The sequence below is a fragment of the Quercus robur genome, chromosome 4 (assembly GCF_932294415.1).
Source record: "Quercus robur chromosome 4, dhQueRobu3.1, whole genome shotgun sequence".
Classification (NCBI taxonomy): Eukaryota; Viridiplantae; Streptophyta; class Magnoliopsida; order Fagales; family Fagaceae; genus Quercus; species Quercus robur.
In genome coordinates, this window is record NC_065537.1 from 43,243,926 (window position 1) to 43,271,213 (window position 27,288).

The window sequence follows — 27,288 nt, forward strand, 5'->3', positions numbered from 1 at the left end:
GGGTCACGAGGCCTGACGGCCGGGTGGTGTATGAATTTCGAAGGTTAAAGGTAGGGGATAAGGAGGATGGCGAGCCTAATTCCCTTAATCCAACACAACAGCCAGAGGAAGTTCATACAACTAAGGAGCTTGTGAAGGAAGCCTTTGAGTGTATGAATGATGGTGTTAAGAACGTGCAAGAATAGATCGTTGAGGTCAACCTGGGTGATGGTGAAGAAGATGAGAAAATGGTAAAGATTAGCAAGAATCTATCCGGAAAGGAGAGAGGAAGGTTGGTAGCTCTGTTGAAAGAGTACAAGGATGTTTTTGCTTGGAGTTATCAAGAAATGCCAAGTTTAAGTCCGAACTTGGTAGTGCACAAGCTGAAGGTGGATCCTAATGTTAAACCTATGAAACAGTTGCCGAGGAAATATCGTTTAGATGTTGAGGAAAAGATAAAGCTTGAAGTGCAAAAGTTTTTAAAGGTAAAATTCATTTAGGAGATTGAATGCCCGAGCTGGCTAGCTAACATAGTTCTTGTAAAGAAGAAAAATGGCCAAATAAGAGTTTGTGTAGATTTTCAGGATCTTAATAAAACCTGCTCAAAGGATGAGTTCCCACTTCCTAATGTTGATATTCTGGTAGATGCAATAGCTGGTCATGAGTGTTTCTCTTTTACGGACGGTTACAATGGGTATAATCAGATCCTTATGGACCTAACAGATGCGCCAAAGACTGCTTTCAGGACACCCTTTGGGAATTACTTCTATATGGTGATGCCTTTTGGACTAAAGAATGCTGGTGCAACGTACAAAAGAGCCATGGAAGATTACATTGATGATCTTGTAGTAAAAGCAAAGAATCCTTTTGAGCACTTAATGCACCTAAGACAAGTCTTTGAAAGACGTAGAGAGCATTTTTTGAAGATGAATACTTCCAAGTGTGCCTTTGGAGTGTCCTCGTGGAAATTCTTAGGGTTTCTTGTTCATTATAGGGGAATTGATTTGGACCTTACAAAGGCCGAGGCAATAACTACTCTCAGTCCTCCTATAACTTTAAAAGAGTTGAGAAGTTTTGTGGGAAATGTTTCTTATTTGAGGAGATTCATTACAGGCCTAGCTGAGATCTTAGAGCATCTTATGGAGCAAACAAAGAAAGGAGTAACCTTTGTATGGTGTGATCAATGTTAGAAAGCATTTAAGAAGATTCAGATGATATTGGTGGATCCCCATACTATGGTGGCCTATGTACCTGGAAAACCCTTGCTATTGTATATAGCAAATACGGAGCAATCCATGGGAGCGTTGTTAGCTCAAGAGTAGGAAGGGGTAGAGAAGCCAGTGTACTATATAAGCAGGCTTATAAATGGACTAGAATTGAGGTACTCAACTACTGAGAAAGTATGTTTGTCTTTGGCTTTTGCTGTGACAAAGTTCAATCATTACTTTCTAGGACATCATGTGCAGCTGGTGACTAAGAGTAATCTCGTGAAGTATCTGTTGACACACCCTCAGTTATCAGGAAGAATGGCGCAATGGGCCATCCTGACATCATGCCTAGATATCGAATGCATATGACCAACCCCCATCAAAGGCCAGGCAGTAGCTTATCTGCTAGCTAATTTTCCTGGAACAAGTTATTTTTCACCCCCTCAACAGGAAATTATAGTGATGGAGGAATAAGAGTGGTCAATGTATTTTGATGTTTCATTTACGATTCAAAGAGGAGGGATAGGAGTAGTCTTGAATTCACTAAGGGAAGAGCATATGTTTACCTATAAACTACATTTCCCTTGCTCTAACAATGCAACAGAATATGAAGCCTTGTTGGTAGGGCTGAAGGCTGCCAGAAAGTTAGGCATAAAAAGATTGAAGGTATTTGGTGACTCTGAGCTAGTGATAAAACAGGTTGAGGGAATCTATAGAGTGAAGAATCCTAGCTTGGCTGCTTACAGAGCTGCGGTGCAAAAAGTCATGGAACACTTTACTTTCATAGAGTACAAGGTGGTTAACAGGGGTGAGAACAAGCTTGCTGATATGCTAGCTACTCTAGCCACCAAGTCTGTACTAAAGAAAGAAAAGATGACGCCCCGAGTTGAGAACCAACTTGGTTTAGCTCAGGATGAACTATGTTTCCCTCAAGATTGGCGAGAACCCCTGTTAAAGGCAATGGCTCAAAGGAAGTGTGTTGGGTCAGAGTTACTAGCAAACATGAAAGACTTCTTTAGAATCAATGGAGATTTGTTTCTTAGGAGAGCAAAAGATTGCGAAGGAAGTGTGTTGGGTTAGATTTGTTTCTTGATGTCAGCCTCTATAAAAGATTGCGAAGGCTAGGGATCTTCTGGCCGGAAATGGCCAATGATGCTAAGGAAGAACAATGGAGCTATAAAACTTGTTTCGTTATTCCCTCAGAACAAGCAGAAGTGCTTAATAGCGAGCTACTGAAAGAGGATTGGCAGGAACTTTACTTAAGATACCTTTTGCAAGGTATTTTGCCTGTTAATCATGTACAACGAGAGAAGTTGAAAAGATATGTGACCAGGTTTAAAGTGGTAGATGGAAAATTGTTCAAGAGAAGTTTTCAAGGGAGATGGATGGTGTGCATTCCTGCTAAGGAAGTTAATGGCGTTCTTTCAAACCTGCATAAAAGAGACCCAGCAGGACACCTTAGTGGGAGGAAGTTGTGGCAAAAGGCTTTGCACCAGGGATATTACTAGCCCACAATGCAAAGAGATGCTCAAGACTTTGCAAGGAAGTGTCAAGAATGCCTAAGGCAGGGAGATGAAAAACACACCAGCCATTAGAGTCTTCATCCAACTGTGGCTCCATATCCATTCCATGGTTGAGGGTTGGATTTTATAGGACTTATAAATCCCCCCTTTGAAGGATGTACATGGATACTGGTAGCCACTGAGCTATTTACCAAGTGGGTAGAAGCTGTGGCTTTGAAGAAGGCAACATGTAGCTCAGTGGCTAATTTCTTAAGGGAGAATATAATATGTCATTTTAGGGTACCCAACAAAATTATTTTTGACAACGGTACACCATTCCTAAATAAGGATGTGCGTTATTTAACAGAATGGTGCTCCATTTCTCACATGACATTCACACCTTATAATCCCAAAGGAAATGGCCAAGCTAAGGCCTCCAACAAAAGATTGCTGAAGATATTGGGAAAACTGACTAAGGAATATGGAAATGGGTGGAAGGAGGAGCTTCCTACAGCTCTATGGGCTCATAAAATAGCCAAATCACAAGCTACAGGAGCTTCACCATTTTCTTTAGTCTATGGCATAGAGGCTATTATCCCAATAAATTTAGTAAGGCCAGCGGTAAAACTGGCAGAGATTGCAGGAATACCTAAAGAAGACACTTTGGAAATTGTGGAGGAAATGCGTAACAACGCTACCTCTCATAATCGCCTTTATCAGGCTAACATAAAGGCTAGGCATGAAGGCCAAGTCAAAGAAAGGAAGTTTCAAGTGGGAGAACTTGTTTGGAAAACTGCCCCGCATGTACGAGGGGTTGCTGGAGTTGTTAAACATAAGTTTTCTCCGAAATGGAAAGGACCATACATAGTAGAGGAAGCACGTGCAACAGGAAATTATTGGCTAAAGGATCAAGCAGGTATAAAGGCGTACAACCCCATTAGCGGAGCTCACCTTAAGAAATATCATGCGTAACCTTGTAAAAACACTTTTGTTTTTTTTGTGTGGCCATCATGTCAAAAATGATTTTATGTTTTGCAAAACTCATACTATAAACAAGGACTTATATGCAGTAATTTCATATGATGTTATTCATATTATGTATGCAAAGTTTAAATAGTTTGGTGGAATAAGGCATGGTAAAGTTAGAGTACAACCCCATGGCCTTTCAAGACCACAAAAATATTACAACATGAAAATTAGAGAATATTTGTGAGAAAACTAAAATTTTCAAGGGAGAATTCCAAATCGCTCAGAGCTCCTAGCTCGTCTTCCAATTTCTCAATCTCTTTTCTTAAAGAGCTATGTTCTGCAGTGACACCTTCTATTTAAGCTTGAAGGGCAAAACTTGCTTCTTGTTGGGGTGACAATTCCACTTGAAGTCTTTTAATTGATTCCTGGAGCTGAGTGATTAAAGCGGCACGCACCTATAACGCTGATTCTACTTCCTTTGCTTTGTCGATACACGAGTTTTCTTTAACTCTTAATTCATGAAGTGAGGACAAGGAAGTATGAACAGAGGGTCTTGCCTCCTTTAAGTCCCTCAATACAGTGACACGGCTCTTTAACCGACCGGCATTGACACTTAGGCTCTCAGCCTCACTCAGTGTGGAAAGGAAATTATCAAAGGGGAGAGCAGACATTCCTCTTTACCCTTTGACTATAGTTGGGATATGATAGACCCAATTTGTTGTAGGAGAAAGCCTCTAAATGACAAGGTCCACTTGCTAGTATCCCTCATGGTTTCGGGATATTTGGAGTGTAATAGAGAGCAAGTTACTTTCAGATTGGCAAAAACTAGTGAGAGCAATGGATCAAATGCTATCGAAGTGCTTTCACCCTCTTATTCCTTGGAAGTAGCTTCTATGGAGTCTCCTTTCTCTTGAAGATTTTTGGTGCACACCCGATTTCAGTGTCAAACTCTGTCTCTGCATTGGAAGTCACTTCTTGTACAGAAACCTTTGGGGTTGAAGAAGTGACTTTAGCTTTGGGGAAAGCTTGAGGAACAAAGTCTGTAACCTGTCAAAAATAGAGAAAAGAAGAAAAGTTACTTGAGTTTAGGGATAAAAGAAGAGGTTACAAGACAATTACTATAGAGAAAAAGTGTATCTTGGGTTTCTTACTAGAAGGGGTATTCGTATTCTTCTTTCTCTTAGTGCTTGAAGGTTTGGTTTTTGGAAGGGGTTTCAAAGTCAAATCTCCTTGAAAGATGGGTGGAATGTCCACTCGTTGGGCACCGCTTTCCCTGAAATTCCTAACACGATCCTTGATGTCAAACCACCATGACTTAAACCTAGGTGAAGGTAGTCCATTTATGGTGGGGGAAGTGAAGAGGATCTCAGGGTTTGACACTAAAATCTTGATAAAATTTTCCTTTTTAAAGGCTAAAGAAGCTACCACAACAGGCAAAGCTGAGGTAGAAAGATGTCCCAAGATGCCTTGGTTAAAACCAAGTTGGCGGGCAAACCTATGGGGGTTACAGGATTGAGTTTCATACTCATCTTGAAAACGAGCCTAGAATTGAGAAGGAAAAGCACAAGCAATAAAAGAAATTTCTTCCTCAGACCAAGGGGTGTCTCTGTAACAAGAGACAAAGATGTTTTCTAAAGAGGTGAACAGTAGAGGAAGTCCACCCTCCAAAGCAGAATAAGGTCTAGTTGTCCAATCAATTGGGTCATCTAGCACTTTTCTCTAAGGAAATTGTTGGAAGATACTGCTACTTTATTCCAACGTTAAGAGCGTGGCAAACCTTAAGGTGAAGGCAAACTAGTCTTATAAGAGCTTAACACTTTAGGGACTGAAGCATAATTCCTAAAGTGTTCCCACAACCATATTTGTAAAAAAGCAACGGGTATGAAAGTTTCAACTTGGAATCTACCCTAGGAACGTTGCAAGTCAAGGGTAAAATGATCTAGGTGAGAATATAAAGTTCCTAGAAAATATGGGGTAAGGGGGAAAGATTGTCCTCTAGCTAATTTAATAACTAAAGGGAAATGTCTACTTAGGATCTTTTCATGAGGATAACCCTTAAACAGATGGTGGGAAAGTAAGAAGGCAATAAAGGCTTCAAGTTCATAGGAGCTAGGGTTACCTTTTCCAACAACAAAGTCAGTGCCTTCCTTCAGAGAGTCACCATTGGCTTCCTCATCTATGCCATCAGCATACTTCCTCCAAAAATATCTGATCCACCCCTAGAAGTTGGCTTTGGAGCCTTTGTCTCTGCCAACACTAGTATCCTTTGGTACTTCATCATTGAGGACTTTCCCTTTCCTTGCTGCTTTCAAAACTGGTTTCTTCAAAGTTTTCTTCATCGCATCTTCAAGGAACTTCACAGCTTTAGACTCATTAGGAGATAATGAAATGTTGACTACTTCACCATCTTCGAATAGGGAAAGCCTCAATATCTCATAGACATCTTCTAAAGATATAGAGATTTCTTGACACCCTATGAAGAATGTGTGAGCAACAGAATTCCAACGGTATAAAAAAGAGAGCAAGCTTTCACTATCCTTACTTATCTCTAAATTAGAGAATACAATGATGGTCTCCATGAGCTTTACTCTCTACAAGATATCCGTGAAAGGAGGGTGAGCCAATACCCTTTGATACCAGGTTCTCCAACCTTTAGAGACTGAGGTATGAGATTTAAAAATCACATCTATGGTGGGTACAAAATATTCTTTGCAAGTGCCAAGCCTTGGAATGTGCTTCAATTCCAGATCCATAGTTAGAAGGTCATCAGGTTCCCCGCATGATGTGAAAGGAGGGTCAACGGAGCAGGGAGTTGAGTTCTAATCAAGACTTTTATCAAATAGCTACTCTTCAAAGAAGGAAGGGATGATCCACTATTCTTCTATGGAAGGATTTTCGTTTCCTCTTAGAAGGGGTTTGTTACCTTTTGAAGCAGAAGATTTTGCAAATTTGGCAGAGCTAGATCGAAGACTGCGTTTCACACCTATGGTTGGGAAGAGTTTTGGGTTTCAGGTTGAAGAAGGAAAAGAAGAAGATAAGGGAGAAAAGTGAAAAATAAGGAAGGAAATAATTTTATTTCCTTTTATAATTTAAGGAGTTAGTATTTTCCCTCCAAAAGAAATTAGTTCAAAAAGCGAGACATCATTTCAAAATTGACATGTGTTAGTGTGGGGGAAGAAACTGAGTTTTTGACAAAGAATGGCCGTTAATGGTGCTAAAATCAAGAAAACTTCCTTTACAGTCTAAGGGCAAAGGCGTAACCCTTCACTAACGGGTATGATTTAATTCATTGCATTTCACATTTGATAAACTGATATGTTTATTCTTATATGTTGTGCAGGAATAATAAAATAAACATATAATACAACATTAAAGAAAGAAAATAAACATATAATAAATAACTTTCTTTCTTTTATAGATTTTTGTGTCTAAAAGTTTTTTTTTTTTTTTTTTTACAAAACAGAAAAGAGGGATTTAAATGATTTGGCCCTTATGACCTATCACCTCTTTTCTAAATTACAGAAGAACACAAAAATTTATACTCAAAATAAGAAAGATAAAGTTTTTTTTTTTTTTTTTTTTTTTAAAACTTAAGCCAAAAGTTTGGCTAAACAAAATAAACCTATAAAAAAAAAAAAAACAACAGGTTCAACGACGAGCAACTCAAAGAGACCTTGGCACATAGGCATTCGTGTCATCCCCAGAGTTTTCTTGGAGATAGCTTGGAGGTAAGTACTCCATCTCTTCTTCATCATCACCATCATCTTCTTCTTCCTCCTTCTCGCCCTCATCATCCCCAGAGTCGGAGTCATCAAAAGAGCCCTTAGAAGAGCGGTCAGAAGAGTCTGCCTCTTGGGAGTCAGAAAGCCCTAAAGTGCTGGACTTTGAGTTTAAGCGACCTAGCCTTCGCCTTCTCCTACAACGAATGGGTGCTTCCAGGAATGCAGCAGCCACTGCATCTTCAACTTCCTCTTCGGCCCTCAATCAAAGGTCTTCGGAGTTCTCCTCCTCCTCGTCACTCCAGTCGAAGGGAGTAACTTCCTCAATAATGAAGACCTAAGGAGGCAAAGAAAAAATGGGAAAAGGAAGAGGAGGATGCAAGGGGCTTGGTGGTAGGTAGGGGTGTCCAGAGGTCGGGTCGGTTCAAGTTTAGGTTCAACTTGAAACTAATCTGATCATGTCGGGTTGCTGGACGGAGGACCCGCCGCCAACCGTAAAAAACCACAGATCGAGTCGGATTGGGCTCGGGTGGATGGCAGTTAAATCCAACTTCAACCGAAAGACAGAGATCAAAGACTAAACTTGGTACAAATTTCACAAATCTGAAAGAACAAAGATTATACTTACGAACAGATCTACAAACCCAAACACCAGTAGCTCACAAATCTAAAGAACACAAACAGAAATAGAGAGAGATGATAGCAAATCTGAACTTACAAGAGACTGAAATGAAGAAATAAAGAGAGAAAATGATTGAAAATTAAACCTCACAAAGATATTTGTAAATCGAAGATAGGCTAATGGAGGAGAACTGTAGATCAGCGATAGAGAACTACAAATCGGCGATGGGACGATGGAGAAGAACTATAGATTGACGATGAAGAACAACAGATCGACGATGGAGAACTGCAGATTGGCAATGATGCGATGGAGGAGAATTGCAGATCGATGATGGTGGAGAATTAAAGATCTAAAGATTCTGAACTGGAAAATCACAGATCGGCTGTTGAGAATCACAGATGGAGGAGAATCTTAGATCGGCTGTTGAGAGATCAAAAGAGTGAGTGAGAACTAGAGATTGAGAGAGAACGAGTGAACTGAGAAACTAAGGGTGAACTGAAGACTGACTAAAGATTATATATGACGGTTGGGTCGGGTGGATTGAGTTTTGGAAGGGAAGACCCGCCACTCAACCAGTCGAAATTGGGTTGGGATGGCAGGGACTCGCCATTGATTTCCAAGTAGTCGGGTTGGACGGCGGACGGTTCGGGTTTGGTCGATTTGACTGGGTGGGTTGGGTCTTCGATTTTGTTGGACAGGCCTAGTGGTAGGGAAGGACTATGATTAGTAGAAGCATTCTCAGAAAAGCCTGAGGAGTGTTGTGGGGAGTTTGAGCTATTGGAGGAAGAGTTTAACATTTTTCGTGAACGTTAAGGTTTTGAAGAAAGATAAAAAAGATACAAAAGGGATGAAGATTGAAGAAAGATCAGAAAGATACAAAAGGAATGAAGATTGAAGAAAATTCTTTATTTAAATTCTTAGCTGCAGAGTAAATAGACATGACATTTATGAGAAGTAATGTCTGTCTAATGTAAGAAACAAAGAGGCACCAAAACGGCTAGAAGCACCCTTTCGAGCCACGTGTCCATTTTGAATGTCATAAGGCATGAGTACTGAAGTGTTAATGCCTGAACCAATGTGACTGTCAAAGGCCTTTGCCATTAAATGCCATTGACGGTCAGGAAGCTAATGTACATAACACCACTAAGGCATGGGAGAATGCATGAGTGGTTGAATCCGGACCTTACACGTGGAGCAGCTATGAAGGAAGGGAGAGCAGGTGTTGGCTAAGAAACTTTGTCTTGGTCAGTGATAAAGGCGTGACTACCTTGGGAAGGAAGTAAAATTTACACGTGATATGGTACTTAAGCACTCACCAAAAGGGAGGTAGTGACCTTTTAAAGTCAGAGACTATGAATACACCTTTTATTGGTTGAGTGCACCATGAGTCACCTTGGGAACACGCATACCCATCACAGTAATCCTGATGTCTCTCTCAATGTCCAAGACTTGTCTCTCACGTAGTAGCAACGCTACCCACCCACGGGTCCCAGTGCCATGTTGGCGCAATCCTTATCTCTTAGTCAGCAGATAACATCACAACTGTAAAAAAGATCTTAAAAGATAGAATATGATGACTTGGCACCTGTCCTTGTACTTAGCCATGTTCCTTAGAGTATAAAAGGAACATGCAGCTGAACTTCTAGGGCAAGAACCCAACTAGGTATTTTGAGATGAAAGTGGAGAGTTGGTAGGAAAGAAAGGCAAATTTATTGTAAACTGATCTCCTTCTGATACATAATACAAGCTGAGCCGAGCAAGAATGTTATGTTCTTGCTCAAACCGTGGTTTTGTATCCCTTCTCTAGGGTTTTCCCTGTACATCTTGTGTTATTTTGATAATCATCTTCTTCTTCTTGTCTAAATGTGCGTCTTTTTCATGTCCTACCATCACTTTCTTTATTTCTTGTTTTTAGTGTTCAAGTGTCATGTCAAAACTTGCATCTTTTTTAGCTTTCTCATGCAAATGTATTGTTAGATAACCTATTTCACTTCCATAAATAAGCTCAAATCTAAATTGCACATACGAACTCTTACACACGCATGTATACACACTTGCTTTTAACTGAAATCATGACTTCAACACACACATTGTTCACATATACATGCTTTTAACTGAAATCTACACATACTTTTTACTGAAATCATAACTTGAAGTTACAATATTAGTTAAAAGCATGTGTGCGTATATTGTGTGTATAATAACCATTACTCTATGATTAAAGATAAACAATCAACAATATAGGATCAAATCTACAACAAAATTGACCCAATTTATTATTTATCAATAACTCATTCATTAATTAACAATTTTACAACTTTAAGAAATAAAAGAATTCTTGAAAATTTTACACATTTTCTAATACAATTTATCTAGAATTTTTCAGTTAGAGAATTCAAACAATAATTAATTTTGATAATGATCCTTGTAAAAGGGATTCCATTTCGACCTAATTTTGCAGCTAACTTTAAAGTAAGTATCTATACCATTAATAAGAGGATTCACCTGTTTCGTCTTCAATTTTTGGCATACCAAAATATCCTCATATAAATTATGAAATGACATAACCTTTAGTTTAATTTTTTTTTTCCTAACAAAAAGCAAAAAATGTTAAAACAGTAATAATATCTCACGTACAAAAGGGAAAGAAAAAAAAATTGTTATTCTCACTACCCATTTGTATTCAAATGTCCAATTCGTATTTATATTTGTTATCTATTTGAATTCAAATACTTCAATTATCTTTATAAAAAAAAATACAAAATTACTTCTTCAAAAAAAAATCTCACGTAAAAAGTAAAAACTACTCATTCTTATCCCGGAATTTCTTTTTTTTTTTTTCAATTCTTTAAAACATTCCAAAATTTTTGTTATCCAAATTCTATACAGTTATCACAAATCCTCATCCATCTACACTAACGTATATCATCTTTCCCCATATATTTTTTTTAAAAAAAAAAAAAAAAAAAAAAAAAAAAAAACACATATATCATCTTTCTTTTGTTCAAATCTCAAATTATTATTATTTTTTTTTTACTTACTTATCACAATTCTTAGCCCAATCAATAAATTCAAATGTCCTATTATGTTTCAACTTCTTACTGTTCTCTATCTCATTTTTAAACATTATTCCACGTTACCTTACCTCATTCTTTAAAATATATATATATATATATATATACGGTTATTTATATATCACTTTTAATCTTTATAGCACTAAGCCAAAAAAAAAATTATTGCATGCACAAAGTGCGTGTGATAAGTCTAGTACAATATAAAATGGAAGGCTAAGACAAACATGAGAGAGTGGTGGAAGAAAATGGGGTTTGGTATAAGAAGGAAACCAATTTTAGACTTTTAATTCATAAAGAAAATTCTATGTTTTTTGTATTAGTGATTAATAGTCTTAAGATTTTTTTTAAGATACTTAACAATAAATAAATAAAAATATTAATTATTCAAGATTAATTCTTTTATGATTATCTAAAACAAGCATTTTTCAAAAGTAAATACTAAATATCGAAGTTACATTTCAAAAAACGAAGTTAGGGAGTGAATCAAAACAAAGCAAAACGAGGTACCAATGTAAGATGGCTGTTGTGGGGTGCCTAACACATTCGCTACATGTAACCGAGCTTCTGAATCCATGTCTTTTAATTCAAGATATTTTCTTTGTTTTCTTTCTAGCTTATGAGCCTTTAACTAATCCCTTGGTAGGAAATATAATTTATTAGACATAGGTGATTAATCACGCAAAAAATTCTCATGATTGGCAAAAATAGGCTAAATTTTACCCTCAAAGCACAAAAGACATGCTTCACTCAAACCTACAATTGTAAAAATTTATACCATACTGCTACGGTACCATCTTACCTGCAAGACATTACTATAGCGAAATGGTATAATTTTAAATTAATAAATTCTCTCTCAACTCTCTGTCTCCCACTCTCTCAAGTCTCTCTCACATGTCTCTCTCTCTCTCTCTCTCTCTCTCTCAGAGCATTTGTTTCTCCGTCTCCTACGTCTCTCTCTTAGTGACTAGCTCACTCAGGCCACCGTTGGCCACCATATCGCCCAGCAACGCCAAGCCCAGGCCGCCGTTGACCACTGTCTCACCCAGCAATGCCCAAGCCTAAGCCACCGTTGGCCACCGTCTCACCCGGTGTGGAATGTGAGATCTCCGGCGATTTTGCAGTGGGTTTGCAGTGAGATCTCTCCAGCATGGGTTTGCCATGGGTTTTTGCAGTGGGGGTTATGGTGTGGTGGTTGCTATGGAGTTGTGATTTTGCAAGTTGTGTTGGTTGCTATGGTTACTATGGATTTGTTGTGATTTGCGTGGTGGTTGCTATGGTTTTTGCCATGATTTTGTAGGCAGTGATTTTGCAGGTTTTTGCCGTGAGTGCAGCAGTGGTGGGGTCGTGGGGTTTAAATGGTGGTTTGTATGGGGTTTTGGGTTTGTTCACAGCGGTGACAGAGGGGTTGAGAGAGAGAGAGAGAGAGAGAGAGAGAGAGAGGGGGGGGGGGGGGGGGGGAGGAAGAGAGACAAAATTAGAGGAAAGTGAGATATTTTATTATTGCAAATATATATATTTCCTCCCTTACATTTTTTTTCTCATTTATTTCATTTTGAGATATTCCAAAATATTACCTTACTTCTAAAAATAAAAGTTATTAATTTACTAATGTTCTTATTATACTTATATTAATTTACTAATTCAATTTTTTGATAAATTTTTTAAGGATAATTTTGAAAATTTATACATTTTTAAAAGGTAGAGAAGATAATAAATGATATTTTCTTAAAAAATTTGACTTTTCAAACATGACATAAAAAGTAAGACGAAAGGAGTATATATTATTTTAATGTGTTGTATAGAAATATATAATTTAAAATATTAAATATATTATAAAATAATATAATATAATGAATAAATAACTTTTGAGATAATAAAATAGAATAGTTAAAAATTACGAATACGAATGCTCTTACAATTCTAAAATAATGGAAAGACAAACTCATGCACACATCATTCTGAGTGTCATTCACAAGTTATCACACATCTACACACGTGTCACTAAGACTCCCATCCGTCGGGGCCCTAAAAAAAAATTTAGTGTCGACATTAGTGCTGACATGTGGGCTAGGACTGTATGATTCCAATGAAAATTAATGGTTAGAGATAGTGCTAAGGCAGACATAACATGAGAAAAGGTTTGGTTTTCTGTTAGATAAATGGTTTTTTTTTTTTTTTTGAGAAAAAGGTGGTGGCATTACTTAATTTGGATTTGATTTGCCCTTTGAAGATTGCTAAGATTTTAGAAGATATTACTAGGAATGGTCATGGGTAGGGTGTGGATCAGGTATACCCATACTCGATCCAAAAATTTTATCCATGAATATCCGATTATTAATACCCGTTAATATCCATACCTGAATAGTATCCAAATATATTACTTTGATTTGTGAGAGTTTTAAGGAGATATTACTTAGCTTAGATCTTAGATTTGCATTTTAAAATAAAATCATGTTGCTTTAACTCTTGCTAGTAGGCTAGTACTGCTTAGAAGGAGCTAAGGGGGAAGGAGAGGCATGAATGCAATTGCCCCTGAACTCCCCCAAAACTCCCTTATGTACTAATACTTATTTGAATAAAATGATTAAATGTTAATTTCCGACACCCTCTCCTAATAATTAAAAAAAAAAAATTGAAAAATAGAAAAAGAAAGATTGAATACATAATTTTTTAAAGGAATCAAGGTCCGTATACAACTTTTTAAGTATATTGTGATACTCTTATTTTGAATAATCAAATTATATATTTGAACTTTATGTATTTAGATAAATTTCTTGAGTTTATTGATATGCCATGAATTGATTTTTTTTTTCTTAATGTTTGAATTTAATTTTTGTATGACAATTGCATTATTGTATAATTGTTTATTTATTTTTTAGTAATATTGATTAATATTTATAAGATTAATTTCGCCTCTAATTATGTCTGTTAATCCCCCCCCCCCCCTCTTTAATTGAAAAATTGATTCTGCCAATGAGTACAATAGAAGAGAATGAGGAGACCATTATTTAACTCTAAGAATGTCCCTTCTTTCTCTCTCATTGTATAAGTTGATTATGAATAAATAAAGCATACTATCACATTATACACAATGGGAAATTTTTTTTTTTTTTTTTTTTTTTTTTTTTTTGAAAATGGACTCTTCATTCATTTAATCAATAAAGTTTGCATCTTGATACAAGGCTTCCATAGCTAATGGAGGTAAATCTTCCATCCGATACATGTCATCAATAATAGTTCTTGCATATTGAGCTAACACATGAGCCACTTTGTTTCCCCCCTTCTTGTAAAATCTATACTCACCCAATGCAATGCTCTAATCATTTGTTGGATGTCCCCCACCACGTTTCCCATCAATGACTGATCTGCATTTGGAGAGGATATGGCATGCATGACTGTGCTGTTATCTCCTTCAATGATAAACTCAAAAAAACCAGCATCCATTGCAAATTCAACTACCTTTCTACATGCAAGGAACTCAGCTTCTTCACTGCAAAAAACCTTTGGTCCCTTGGCTGCCATGACCTCCCCTTTATCGTTTCTTATCACTGCTCCAAAACCGAACTTGTCCAAACCTGAGAACACAGTTGCATCAAAATTAAGTTTATTGATCGAATGTGGAGGAGGCTTCTAGGAATCCCGATTGGACTGTTGCATTTGGTTTGCTAACAATTGATCACGTGTGGCCCGATACTCCTCCAAATACTCCAGTGCACACTTATTCAACCAACTTGGTTCTTGAAATTTTCCACAATGGATAACTTTGTTCCACTGATTCAATAAACCATGCTTGAACCAACACCAGCTCTATGTCTTCTAAAGCCAACCGCTCCATCAAATACTCCAATAGCTGGACCATATCAGTCATTCCATGGACCCCTTTCTGCAATGATTTTAAGCTCCCTGCCCAAACATCCTGAGCTGCATCACGTTCCCAAAACACATGTACAACTGTCTCTGGGAACCTAGTACACATTGGACATGCTGCTTCCCTAGTCACTTTGTATGCAGATTTGACTGTAAACAGTACTTTCTTGTTAGGCAGCCAAACTATAGAGTCTTCCACATACCTCCTGCTTAAAGGGATTCTACATATGGCTTCTGCATCTTCCTTTTCAAACATCTCCATAATAAAATCACTCCTCCACAAATGTAACTCTTGATTTATAAGCTCTGAAACCAATGCATCTCTGATATCCTCCATGGCTGAATGAATAATAGAATTTGTTTGATAATTAGGAATCCATTTGTCCCCTAAAACCTGAATTGAATGCCGACTCCCAACTCTCCAACAACACCTAGATTTTAATGTAGGTAAGGCAGCCATTATACTTTTCCACACAAAGGAGCAATTTTGGGACTCCTTAGCTTCAAGAAAGTGAGATCTTGGGAAATATCTTGCTTTAAAATACTGATACACTAAAGAATTAGTATCATGTAGCAACCTCCACCCTTCTTAGCTAACATAGCTAAATTAAAAGCCTTTAGATCCCTAAAACCCATTCCTCCATCTTTCTTTGAAAGCGTAAACTTTTCCCAATTTTTCTAGTGAATTTTCCTTTCATTACCAACCTAACCCCACCAAAATTTAGCACACATCGCATCAAGTTCATCACAAAGTTTCATAGGGAGTTGAATTACACTCATAGCATAAGTGGGAATAGATTGAGTCACTGCATTAATAAGCACCTTTTTACTAGCCTTGGATAACATCATACCTTTCCAACCTTGTAATTTTTTCCATCTTCTATCCTTCAAGAATGAGAAAGTATGGTATTTAGTTCTCCCTATTAATGTTGGTAGCCCCAGATATGATTCAAATCTATTCACCTCCCGTACCTCCAAAATCCTTTGTATTTCTTGCTTCTGACTATCAGATGTATTACTGCTGAAATAGACTAATGATTTCTCCAAATTAATGCACTATCCCAATGCATTGGCATAGGTTTAAAGGATCTTTGAAATGGTCACCACTTCATTTTGTGTTGCCCTGCAGAATAATAATGAGTCATCTGCAAATAAAAGGTTAGAGACTTTGGGTGCCCTTCTACAAATAGATACTCCATGGATTCTTGCATCATTTTCTGCCTTTGTTAGTAAAGATGTAAAACCTTCTGCACACAACAAAAACAAATATGGTGAAAGAGGATCTCTTTGACGAAGCCCTCTAGATGGAAGCACATTACCATAGGGTTTCCCATTAATTAAAATTGAAAAGGATGAAGTAGTAACACAACTCATCACTCTATTAATCCATTTTTTCTGGAAAACCCATTCTCTACATGACTCCTTGTAAAAAGAGCCATTCCATCCGGTCATATGTTTTGCTGACATCTAGCTTTAATGCCAAAGAACCTATCTTACCCTTCTTCCTGGAATGCATAGTATGCAATGTCTCATATGCCACTAGAACATTATCTGTAATAAAGCGACCTGGCACAAAAGCACTCTGAGTGAGGGATATAATATTAGTGAGCACTTGTTTCAGCTTGTTTGCAAAAACTTTGGAAATAATCTTGTAAATAACATTACAAGGGCTTATTGGTCTAAAATCTGACATTTTCTCCGGATTCTTTACTTTAGGAATAAGCACAATATTAGTATGGTTTAAAGCAGGCAACATAATCCCATCATTCAAAAAATCTAAAATAGCAGTAACAATAGCTTCACCCACAACATGCCAAAATTTTTGATAAAATGGTGCATTCATATCATTTGGTCTAGGAGCCTTTGTTGGTCCTATCTGGAACACTGTTGTCTTAATCTCCTCAGTAGTAAAGTCACTGGACAGAAGATTCTGCATATCAGGTGTCACCTTAGCTGAAACTGTTTGTAGACACTCTTCCATCTGATCACATGAACTTGCACTAAATAGATTATCAAAATACTCAATTGCTACATTGGCAGTATCCTTAAGCTCCTCCACCCAATGATCTTGTAGATTCTTAATACCCTTTATATGGTTTCTTCTTCGCCTTTGAGATGCTTTTGAATGAAAAAACTTTGTATTTTTATCCCCATGCTTTAGCCAAGCCACTCTTGGAGAATTATAAGATCCACATGGTGGACAAGTGATGTGGTCCACCATTCCACTAAAAAACTTTCACATGTTTAAAATTGTTAGTTATAAATTTTTTTTTTAAATATAAATTAATTACTGACTCAGTAATTTTAAACAGATGAAAGTTTTTTAGTGGAATGGTGGACAAGCGACGTGATCCACCAGAGGACTCTATAATCTCTCCCACTCTTGACCGTTGCGCCCAATAAATCTCCTGCTTTAATAAAAGATCATCCAATTTTTTGCTCATCTCCAAGAACTCGACCTGTCTAGCATCAGTACAATCAACCCTATTCAAATTATCAAGCCGATTCTGTAGCTGTTTGATTGCCTCCACTTCTTTGTTGCTCTCCATGCCTTTAAATCCACCCCACAAGCATTTATTTTCTCCTTAATTGCTGCTAGCTCGGACTCCCTACTACCTGCCATGTTCCATGCCTCTTGTACTACCGCCTCACAATCATCTCAAAGTTTTTAAATCAAGTCAATCTCCCAAAATATAATACAAATATGTTTCATCCTGGGATAATTAATCATCACAATGGGTAGTACTCTAGTACTAGTAAATTAGTAATGTAGGAACAATTAAGGATAAACTACGATTTGAGTACTATTTTATTTGTGATTTCAATTGAGTCAATTTAATTATCACTATGTTTTTTTTTCATTCAAAATTTTTTTTACTTCTTTAAATTGTTACAATTTAATCCGGTTCTTGACATGAGTCTAATTAATATTATGAAAAAAAATTATACGATACATTTTTTCTGACGTGATAAAGATCACATGTTTTGAAAGTTTAAAGATAATTTCACTATAAAAATATTATTCATTTATTATAAAATAAGTAAATTGAATTTTGTCACTACATAAAAAAAGAAAGAAAGTAAAACTTAACGTCCATATGACAAAATCCAATTCACATATTTCATAAAAACATTATTAAAAATTCAATGATATGGTTATCTTAAAAAAAAAACTTGAGAGATGAGAGAAATCTAATTAATCTACGTGACAAACACGTTAGTCTATGTGCAGTTAATGGGAGCTTGAAAAGATAATGCACAAGGGATCTATATCACGTCATGATCTGGCGCCATATATGTCGGCCTCTGCTAATGCCACATTAATTGATGAAAATACCATCTCATACAAAACAGACTATTTGGAATTTGGAAAAACTTCTAGACCTGACTTGGATTCCTATATCAATAATTGGATTCAGATTTTGACAAAAATGATTAAATAATCAACAATATATATATATATATATATATTTTTTTTTTTTTTGCTAAAAAAAATCAACAATATAGAATTAAAATCACCAGCAAATTTAACCCAAAGATATTGTACATGTTGATTAAATAATCAGTAATATAGGATCAAATCAACAACAAATTTGGCCCAAAGATATTATTTATTATTATTTATTCATTAATTAAAACTTTTACAACTTAAAAAATTTTTGAAAAAATTCTCGAAACTTTTACACATTATCTGGTACAGTTTATCTAGAATGTTCAGTTAGAGAATTCAAACGATAATTAATTTTGATGTGATCCGTGTAAAAGGGATTCCATATTTCCACCTAATTTTGAAGCTAACTCTGAGTCCAAAGTACACGATATGAAAAGGAAGGCTGAGATAAACGTGAGAGATTTTTGGAAGAGAAAAGGTGTAATGGTATTTCAAAGAAGGAAACTAAGTTTAGACTTTTAATACAGAAACAAATGTCTATGATTTTTTTTTTTTAATAATTAATAGTCTGAAGATGCTTTTAAAGATACTTGACAATCCTATCAAAAAAAAAAAAAAATACTTAACAATAAATAAAAAATATATTTATTATACAGGACTTCTTTATGATTATTTTATTTGAGTTTGGTTTATCTCTAGTATTTTTTAATTAGACATGTCCTTTTATTTTAAATATATAATGAGAAGTGGTAGTGAGTTTTAATCTTCACATTTTATTTAGTTAATGAATAATGTGACAGTTTATCATTAAAATAAAAAGAAATTCCAGTTAAAAAAAAGTACTGAAAGTAAATTGAACTCATTTTTTATTTCAAGTGTTTTTAGTTTTAGCCTTTTATAAATAATTATGAGGTGTGGCTTATCTTCAATACTTTTTTAACTGGAGTCTTCTTTATTTTAATGAGAGATTACTACGTTACCCACTAACTAAATAAAATGTGGAAATTAAAACCTACTACCACCTGCCATTGTATATTTAAAACAAAAGAACATGTCTAGTTAAAAAAAAAAAAAAAAATACTAGAAGTAAGCCCAACTCATAATTATGAAGGAATTATGAAAATTAAAACATCGAAATGCAGAGATACCATAACATTTTTTTTTTTTTTTTGGGATTTAATAGATGCAATGGATTTGAACCTATAAATATCATCTTCGTAATGATTGCCTTTTATTATTAGATCAATACACCAACTTTCCTATTAACAGGCCAAGAGCCTTGTAGCTTCATCTCCTTTCATAATGATTGTTTTTTGAGAAGTATAATATTTTTGTAATAAATTCTAAGTGGTAAGTTATTATTGATTCTAATTTAAACCTACTACTAAAATTATTTTTTTATCAGTAAAAAACAATCAGCCACTTAAGATTTATTGTAAAAATATTGTGGACATAACATTTTTTTTTTTACCAATAAATTAAGACACTAACTTCCCTATTAACATGCCAAGATCTTTGTAACTCTGACAATTTTTGTGATTATAATAAAACCATCTGGAACCTCAACTATGGAATTAAAAAAAAAAAAAAAAAAAAAGTAAAATCCCTATTAACATGGATTGAGGGCATTTTAAAAAAGAAATCAATAAAAAAAATATTTAAGACAAAATTAACTATGTGAACATGTATGCCTATATTTCTGTCATTGGAAAAAAAAAAGTCAAATTAGTCCAACCACTAGAAGCCATCAAAGCAGGTGTGCTAGACCGTTGGCGTGTTGTTGAATTAAAAAGCAAGAAAAATCATAATGAAAAAAAAAAAAGAAAAAGAAAGGAAAGAGCATGGGAAGCACTACTACTGCTAATAAAGATTTTGAGAATTTCAATTCAATTTGTTCAAAAAGAGGGAAATACAAATACATTTCTCGTCCAAGAAACAAACAAGATCTGCATTTCATCACATGATCTTGGTCAAAGTCAGACACCTCTTAATAGCAATTCAAAATACTAATACTGTAGAGTTAGTTTATAATTGATTATTACAATATAAAAAAAAAAAAAAAAAATCCACAACAGTTCAACAGTCGACCTTCTAGAAGAACATTTACGATTTAACATATTTCTTTGTCTGAAAACTCTCTCTCTCTCTCTCTCTGGAAAGACTTCTCTTTTCTTATATCTGGTTTTACTCAAACACGCACATGACCTTTTGACACAAAACAAAAGAACATTTCTCTTTCTTATCTATTGGTTAGTATTAATTATTACTATTTATTCAAAATTAGAATTTTTTTTAATTTATTTAAAAAGAAAGGAACTTTGTTTTTGTTGTTGTTGTTGTTGATGCTATTGCTGTCGCCACCCATTACGAATTGTAGACTTCTTCTTCCCCAATTTTCTTTGCATTCTCCGTCTTCTCTCTCCAAAACAATGCCTTTGACTTTGTTCAATTCGTTCTTATTGTCTTTAAAAAACACGCGTCCTAGCTCATTGTATAACAACCACCATTGTCATTTTTCTCACAACAAAAACACCCTACGTATTTCATTTCGCTCTTTCTTCTCCTATATTACTCTCCCTCTATCTCTAACCTGACCTGGGATACAAGCAAAAGTAAGTTCTGACAACCTTTAAAGTTTCTCACTTTCTCTAGATTCTTCTGTGTACAATAGTTATCTAAACACCTTTGATTGGTTTGGTTTTTGTCTTTTTTGCCTATATACAACCAGTGTTGTAGTTGTGGGGTTTACTTGTTTTCTTCAATTTCTGTTACTGTTGTTGTAAAATTTGTAAACTTTGGTTAAAATTACCATCTGGGTAATTACCAAAATAGAAAATTACCATCTGGGTCTTTCATGAATTTGTTGATTATTGACTCTGTAAAGCTCAGGAGGTCTCTGATCCTCTCAGATCATGGCCTCTGAGCGTCCCCTTTTGATTCCATCTCCTAGAGTTCCTAATACCCAAGATTTATTCACTGTACCCGTTTTGTTAGATCTATTTAAATCCAATTCTGGCCGCCGTGTATCGTTTTCCGGGATGGAAACAAAAAACCCAGCTGAGAATTCATCAAGTGTGGAAGGAACACTCAATTCCTCCTCATCAAGAAGAAGTATTTTGTCCACTCATTCCAAGGCCTCGGGCGGAGGCGGGAATTCCATTAGGGAAGTGACTTTTGCTGATTTGGGGTCCAAGCCGGTGAGACATGGCTCAAGAGGGGCTGATTCTGAAGGGCTTAGTGCGTCCCAGAAGGAAATTAGTGATGAAGATGCAAGGTTGATTTATATAAATGATCCTGTGAAGACAAATGAGAAGTTTGAATTTGCTGGGAATTCTGTAAGGACTTCCAAGTATTCGTTTATTACTTTTTTTCCAAAGAATATTTTTGAACAATTTCATAGAGTTGCATACATATATTTCCTTGTGATTGCTGTACTTAATCAGCTCCCCCAGCTGGCTGTTTTTGGCCGGGGAGTCTCAGTTTTGCCGTTGGCCTTTGTTCTATCAGTTACGGCGATTAAGGATGCCTATGAGGACTATAGACGGCATAGGTCAGACAGAATTGAGAATAACCGGTTAGCATCTGTTCTTGTTAATAATCAGTTCCAACCAAAAAAATGGAAGGATATCAGAGTTGGTGAAATCATCAAAATTCATGCAAGTGAAACTCTTCCTTGTGATATGGTGCTGCTCTCCACTAGTGACCCGACTGGAGTTGCGTATGTGCAGACAGTTAATTTGGATGGGGAGTCGAATTTGAAGACTCGGTATGCAAAACAAGAGACCCTATTTAAGATGCCTGAAAAGGAGAAAGTTACTGGATTGATTAAGTGTGAGAAACCGAATAGGAATATTTATGGTTTTCATGCAAACATGGAAGTTGATGGGAAGAGGCTGTCACTTGGACCGTCCAATATTATTCTTCGAGGCTGTGAGCTCAAGAATACTGAATGGGGCATTGGGGTTGCGGTGTATGCTGGGCGTGAGACCAAAGCTATGCTCAACAACTCAGGAGCTCCATCTAAGAGGAGTCGGCTTGAGACCCATATGAACATTGAGATCATCTTACTCTCTTTGTTTCTTATTACTTTGTGTACAGTTGTCTCTGCCTGTGCCCTTGCTTGGTTGCTGCGCCACAAGCAAGAGTTAAATAACTTGCCTTATTACAGAAAATGGGACTATTCTCGGAATAAAGACTATAACTATTATGGATTGGGATGGGAGATTTTTTTCACATTCCTCATGTCAGTTATTGTGTTCCAGATCATGATCCCTATTTCTCTATACATTTCCATGGAGCTTGTTCGTGTTGGTCAGGCTTACTTTATGATCCGAGATACCGAAATGTATGATGAGGCATCAAATTCAAGATTTCAGTGCAGGTCTCTGAATATAAATGAAGATTTAGGACAAATAAAGTATGTATTCTCGGATAAAACTGGTACACTTACAGAGAACAAGATGGAATTTCAACGTGTAAGCATATGGGGAGTAGATTACAGTGGTGCTACATCTCAAATTGAGCCAGTTGGATACTCCGTTCAAGGTAATACCATATTTTTTTTTATAAAATTTAATATTTCTGATTTGTCACATTAGCAAAACAATTTCATCTTATATTTGCCTTACTTGGTATCAGTGGAGGGGAAGGTCATAAAGCCAAAGATGAACGTAAAGACTGACCCAGAACTTTTACAATTATCAGAAAGAAGAAATGACACAAAAGAAGGCAGACATGTTTATGATTTCTTCCTTGCATTAGCAGCATGCAATACAATTGTGCCTCTTGTTACAGACACGGCTGATCCTACTGTGAAGATGATAGATTACCAAGGGGAGTCTCCTGATGAACAAGCATTGGTGTATGCTGCTGCTGCCTACGGTTTTATGCTTATAGAACGAACCTCTGGCTATATAGTTATCGATATTCAAGGAGAAAGGCAAAGGTAATTTGATGTGCTGCTATTGTCCCTTTCTTTTCCCTTAACTTCTCTTTAGCACCTCTTCTTCCACTAGGACCACCCCATCAATTGATTAGTGAAGTGGCTTTGTGGCTCTAATATTGTTAGAGCAGCATTGGCTGTGTGGCTGCCAATTTTTTGGCTGCTTTTGAACAGGTAGGAAAGAATTTAGGGTGATATATTAGTGGTTTCAAATTCCACTTCAGTACAATGTTGACATCTAAAGGTAAATTCTTTGTGTAGAACAATTCTCTCAGTTATGCATTGTGTCAGAACTTAAAAAAAAAAGAAAATTTGTTTCAATCATATAGCAGTGTAAACATGAAGGTTAGAGTAGTAATAATACTTGATTGCTCTTTCAAGTGATTATCTTATCACATTCATAGGTAGCTTCTTTTAAGAGGTAAAACCTTATTATATCTTCTTTATGAATTTCTCCATCATGGCAACTGCAGGTTCAATGTTTTGGGTTTGCATGAGTTTGATAGTGACCGGAAGAGGATGTCAGTTATATTGGGCTGCCCTGACAAGAGTGTGAAAGTCTTTGTTAAAGGTGCTGACACATCCATGTTTGGTGTGATAGATAAATCTTTGAACATGAACATACTGCGTGCAACTGAATCCCATCTTCATGATTACTCCTCACTGGGTTTGAGGACACTTGTTGTTGGGATGCGGCAGCTGAGTGCTTCAGAATTCGAGCAGTGGCACTCTTCCTTTGAGGAAGCAAGCACTGCTGTAATTGGTAGAGCTGCTTTGCTTCGAAAGGTTGCTAGCGCTGTTGAGAACAATCTGTGCATACTGGGTGCCTCTGCTATTGAAGATAAACTGCAACAAGGGGTGCCAGAAGCCATAGAATCTCTCAGAATAGCAGGGATTAAAGTATGGGTTTTGACTGGGGACAAGCAAGAAACTGCCATATCAATTGGGTACTCCTCCAAGCTCCTGACAAGCAAGATGGACCAGATAGTAATTAATAACAATTCTAAAGAGTCATGTAGAAAGAGTTTGGAAGATGCCATTGTCATGTCTAAGAAGCTCATGACTGTTAATGGGGTCACAGACAATGCTGGAGGAAGCTCTGAAGCTAGTCCAACTCCAGTGGCCTTGATTATTGATGGTACCAGCCTTGTTTATATTCTTGACAGTGAACTTGAAGAAAAGGTAAGCATTTGTAAACCTACATGGTTGTCCTTTTCTTTTCTAGTTCTTGTTGATGTCTCATATGCTGATGTAGCTTACTCATTTTGAGTTGCAGCTCTTTCAACTGGCTAGTAAATGTTCTGTGGTGCTATGTTGTCGAGTGGCTCCATTGCAAAAGGCTGGAATAGTAGCCCTCGTGAAGAACAGGACTGCTGACATGACACTTGCCATTGGGGACGGTATGTTAGATCAATATCTTATGCTCTCAAACATATAGAAAATAGAATGCACTTGTTACTGCTTACGTACTGATGTTTATTACTGAAATTCTACTTGGACCACTAACAGGTGCCAATGATGTTTCAATGATCCAAATGGCTGATGTGGGAGTTGGAATCAGTGGCCAAGAGGGTAGGCAAGCTGTAATGGCATCAGATTTTTCAATGGGGCAGTTCAGATTCTTAGTTCCCCTTTTATTGGTCCATGGGCATTGGAATTACCAGCGGATGGGCTACATGATATTATATAACTTTTACAGGAATGCAGTGATGGTTTTTATATTATTTTGGTGAGTACGATTTTCACAATTGTATATGCTTTGATTTTTGCTTTATAATGATTCTGTATTCATGAATATGCATCTGAGTTAGCTGGTTAAATCTATTGGAGTTTGTTGTGCAGCCCTTGATTTCAGTCTCCACATGAGCCTGAACAATGTTTTGGCTCTCTTACTTTCTCACACACTCTCTTCGGGGAAAATTTGTTTTGTATGGTTGTGTTTCCAATCATGCTTGCTAGGTCTTTTATTTTACTACTTTTTGAGCTAGAAGTTATATAGCTGAAGATAAATTTAATTTTGATTCTTCTTGTAGTCAAATCTAGATGTCTCTCCAAAATGATCATATGATTTTGTTATTCAAATTTGAATTACTTCCTAGGGAAGTTGGTTCAAATTGAACTTCTTAAAAAAAGAAGGAAGAAGACAATTTAACCTAATTAATCAAATCTATATTTTCTTATTATCACAATCGCTAATGTTTCACATGCTCTGTGTAGGTTTGTGCTCTTTACTGCTTTCACCTTGACAACTGCAATTAATGAATGGAGCAGCATGTTGTATTCTATAATCTATACTTCATTGCCTACTATTGTTGTTGGAATTCTTGACAAGGACCTAAGTAGGAGGACTCTTCTAAAGTATCCTCAGCTTTATGGGGCTGGGCAAAGGCATGAGTGCTACAACGCAAAGTTGTTTTGGCTAACAATGGTTGACACTTTCTGGCAAAGTGTAGCTATCTTCTTTATCCCTCTCTTAGCATATTGGGGTAGTAGCATTGATATATCAAGTCTAGGAGATCTTTGGATACTTGCAGTGGTTATATTGGTTAATCTACACTTGGCCATTGACGTTATCAGGTGGACTTGGACTACTCATGCAGTTATTTGGGGTTCTATAATTGCTACTTTCATTTGTGTCATTGTCATTGATGCTTTACCCTTTCTTATTGGTTACTGGTAAGCGCTCTTATCTTAATACACCATCTTTCTTTCTAAAAGTACATAATTAAGTGTATACTCACTCTTTTTTCTGAATACGTGTATATTCACTTCTCAAAAAGAAAGTTAACACGTGTACTCATTTTGTTAAACTAAGAACACAGTTGTTAGCAATAAAAGTTACGCATACTCATTTTGTTGAACTATGAACATAGTTCTTAACAATTTGATGTAGGAAAAATCAAAACAATGCAAAACGAAAATTAAAGAATTGAAAAATAAAGAATTGATAACCTAGGAGTCAGCACCTAGGCTTTGCTTGAAGTCAACACTAGAGAGACCCCTGTAGGAGTCAGCACCTAGGGATGGCTAAGGTCAATGCTAGACCATTGGAAAATTTCCAATAGAAATTTAATTCATCATTCAAACTGTAAGCTGTCTTAATAGGAGTACAATAAAATGCCTATTTAGACTATTAGGACTAAACCTAATTCTAACTTACAATATTATACTTGGGAAAACTCAAATTTTGAATTACAAAAATGACATTGACTAGGAAATTAAGGAAAACTCAAATATTGAATTACAAAGATAACATTGGCTAGGAAATTTAATTAAAAAAAAAATACTAATAACCTTATAAAAATACAATTGAATTTGAAAATAAAATAAAACTAAATAAAAATAAATGTTTCTTTGTGCTTCCCACATCATGTGTTGAATGTCAGTTCTGTGATTCTGACCAAAGAGGAAATAGAAATCATGACTGAAAAACCCTCTAAATTTGTGAAATTTCCCCTTTTCAAATAGAGATTGATGTTTGCAACTCCAATGTGCTTTGACAGGGCAATTTTTGAAGTCGCGAAAACTGCAACGTTTTGGTTATGCTTGCTTGCAAGTGTCATAGTAGGCCTAATTCCTCGTTTTGTTGTAAAATACCTTTATCAATATTATAGTCCTTGCGATGTTCAGATCGCAAGAGAAGCTGAGAAGTTTGGGAATCTGAGGGAGGTTGGAGATGTACAAATAGAAATGAATGCTATCCTGGGTCCTCAACGGAGATGACAAGATGATTTTGTTCCTTTTTGCATATTCTTTTCTTTTGTAAAGTATCCTATTCTTTAGGCTGCTTCAGAGTATCTCTCTTAGTTGCCGGATTTTTATTGTTTGCTATCCGAAGGATAGATTTTTTCTAACATGTTGTATTTTGTTCTGTTGTATCAATCGAGTTATCCAATGTAAATTAGCGTTTTTTTAGTACAGAAAAATTAGACACTTGTTACAAGAATTTTATCAAGAAAGATTTTGATACGAATTTCACCTTGTCTTTCCTTGATGCGGGGATTTTTTTTTTTGT

At 36.2% G+C, this 27,288-nt stretch overlaps 1 protein-coding gene across 1 annotated transcript; it reads left to right on the plus strand.

Annotated features, from left to right (window-relative positions):
• The first annotated feature begins 20,501 nt into the window (after nucleotides 1–20,501).
• LOC126721966 (phospholipid-transporting ATPase 1) lies at nucleotides 20,502–27,246 on the plus strand. The gene is made up of 7 exons (XM_050425107.1): nucleotides 20,502–22,876; nucleotides 22,970–23,276; nucleotides 23,747–24,455; nucleotides 24,550–24,673; nucleotides 24,783–25,002; nucleotides 25,491–25,949; nucleotides 26,777–27,246. The coding sequence occupies exons 1-7, from the start codon at nucleotides 21,244–21,246 to the stop codon at nucleotides 26,994–26,996; spliced, it is 3,672 nt and encodes a 1,223-aa protein (XP_050281064.1). The 5' UTR covers nucleotides 20,502–21,243; the 3' UTR covers nucleotides 26,997–27,246.
• The last annotated feature ends 42 nt before the right edge of the window (nucleotides 27,247–27,288 follow it).

What these genes read in the sequence shown, in the direction of transcription:
- LOC126721966 (XM_050425107.1), top strand. Translation starts at nt 21,244, where the DNA reads ATGGCCTCTGAGCGTCCCCTTTTGATTCCATCTCCTAGAGTTCCTAAT. An exon ending in AGTTGGATACTCCGTTCAAG is followed by an intron (nt 22,877 to 22,969) that starts GTAATACCATAT and finishes ACTTGGTATCAG; the next exon opens with TGGAGGGGAAGGTCATAAAG. An exon ending in GACACTTGCCATTGGGGACG is followed by an intron (nt 24,674 to 24,782) that starts GTATGTTAGATC and finishes GACCACTAACAG; the next exon opens with GTGCCAATGATGTTTCAATG.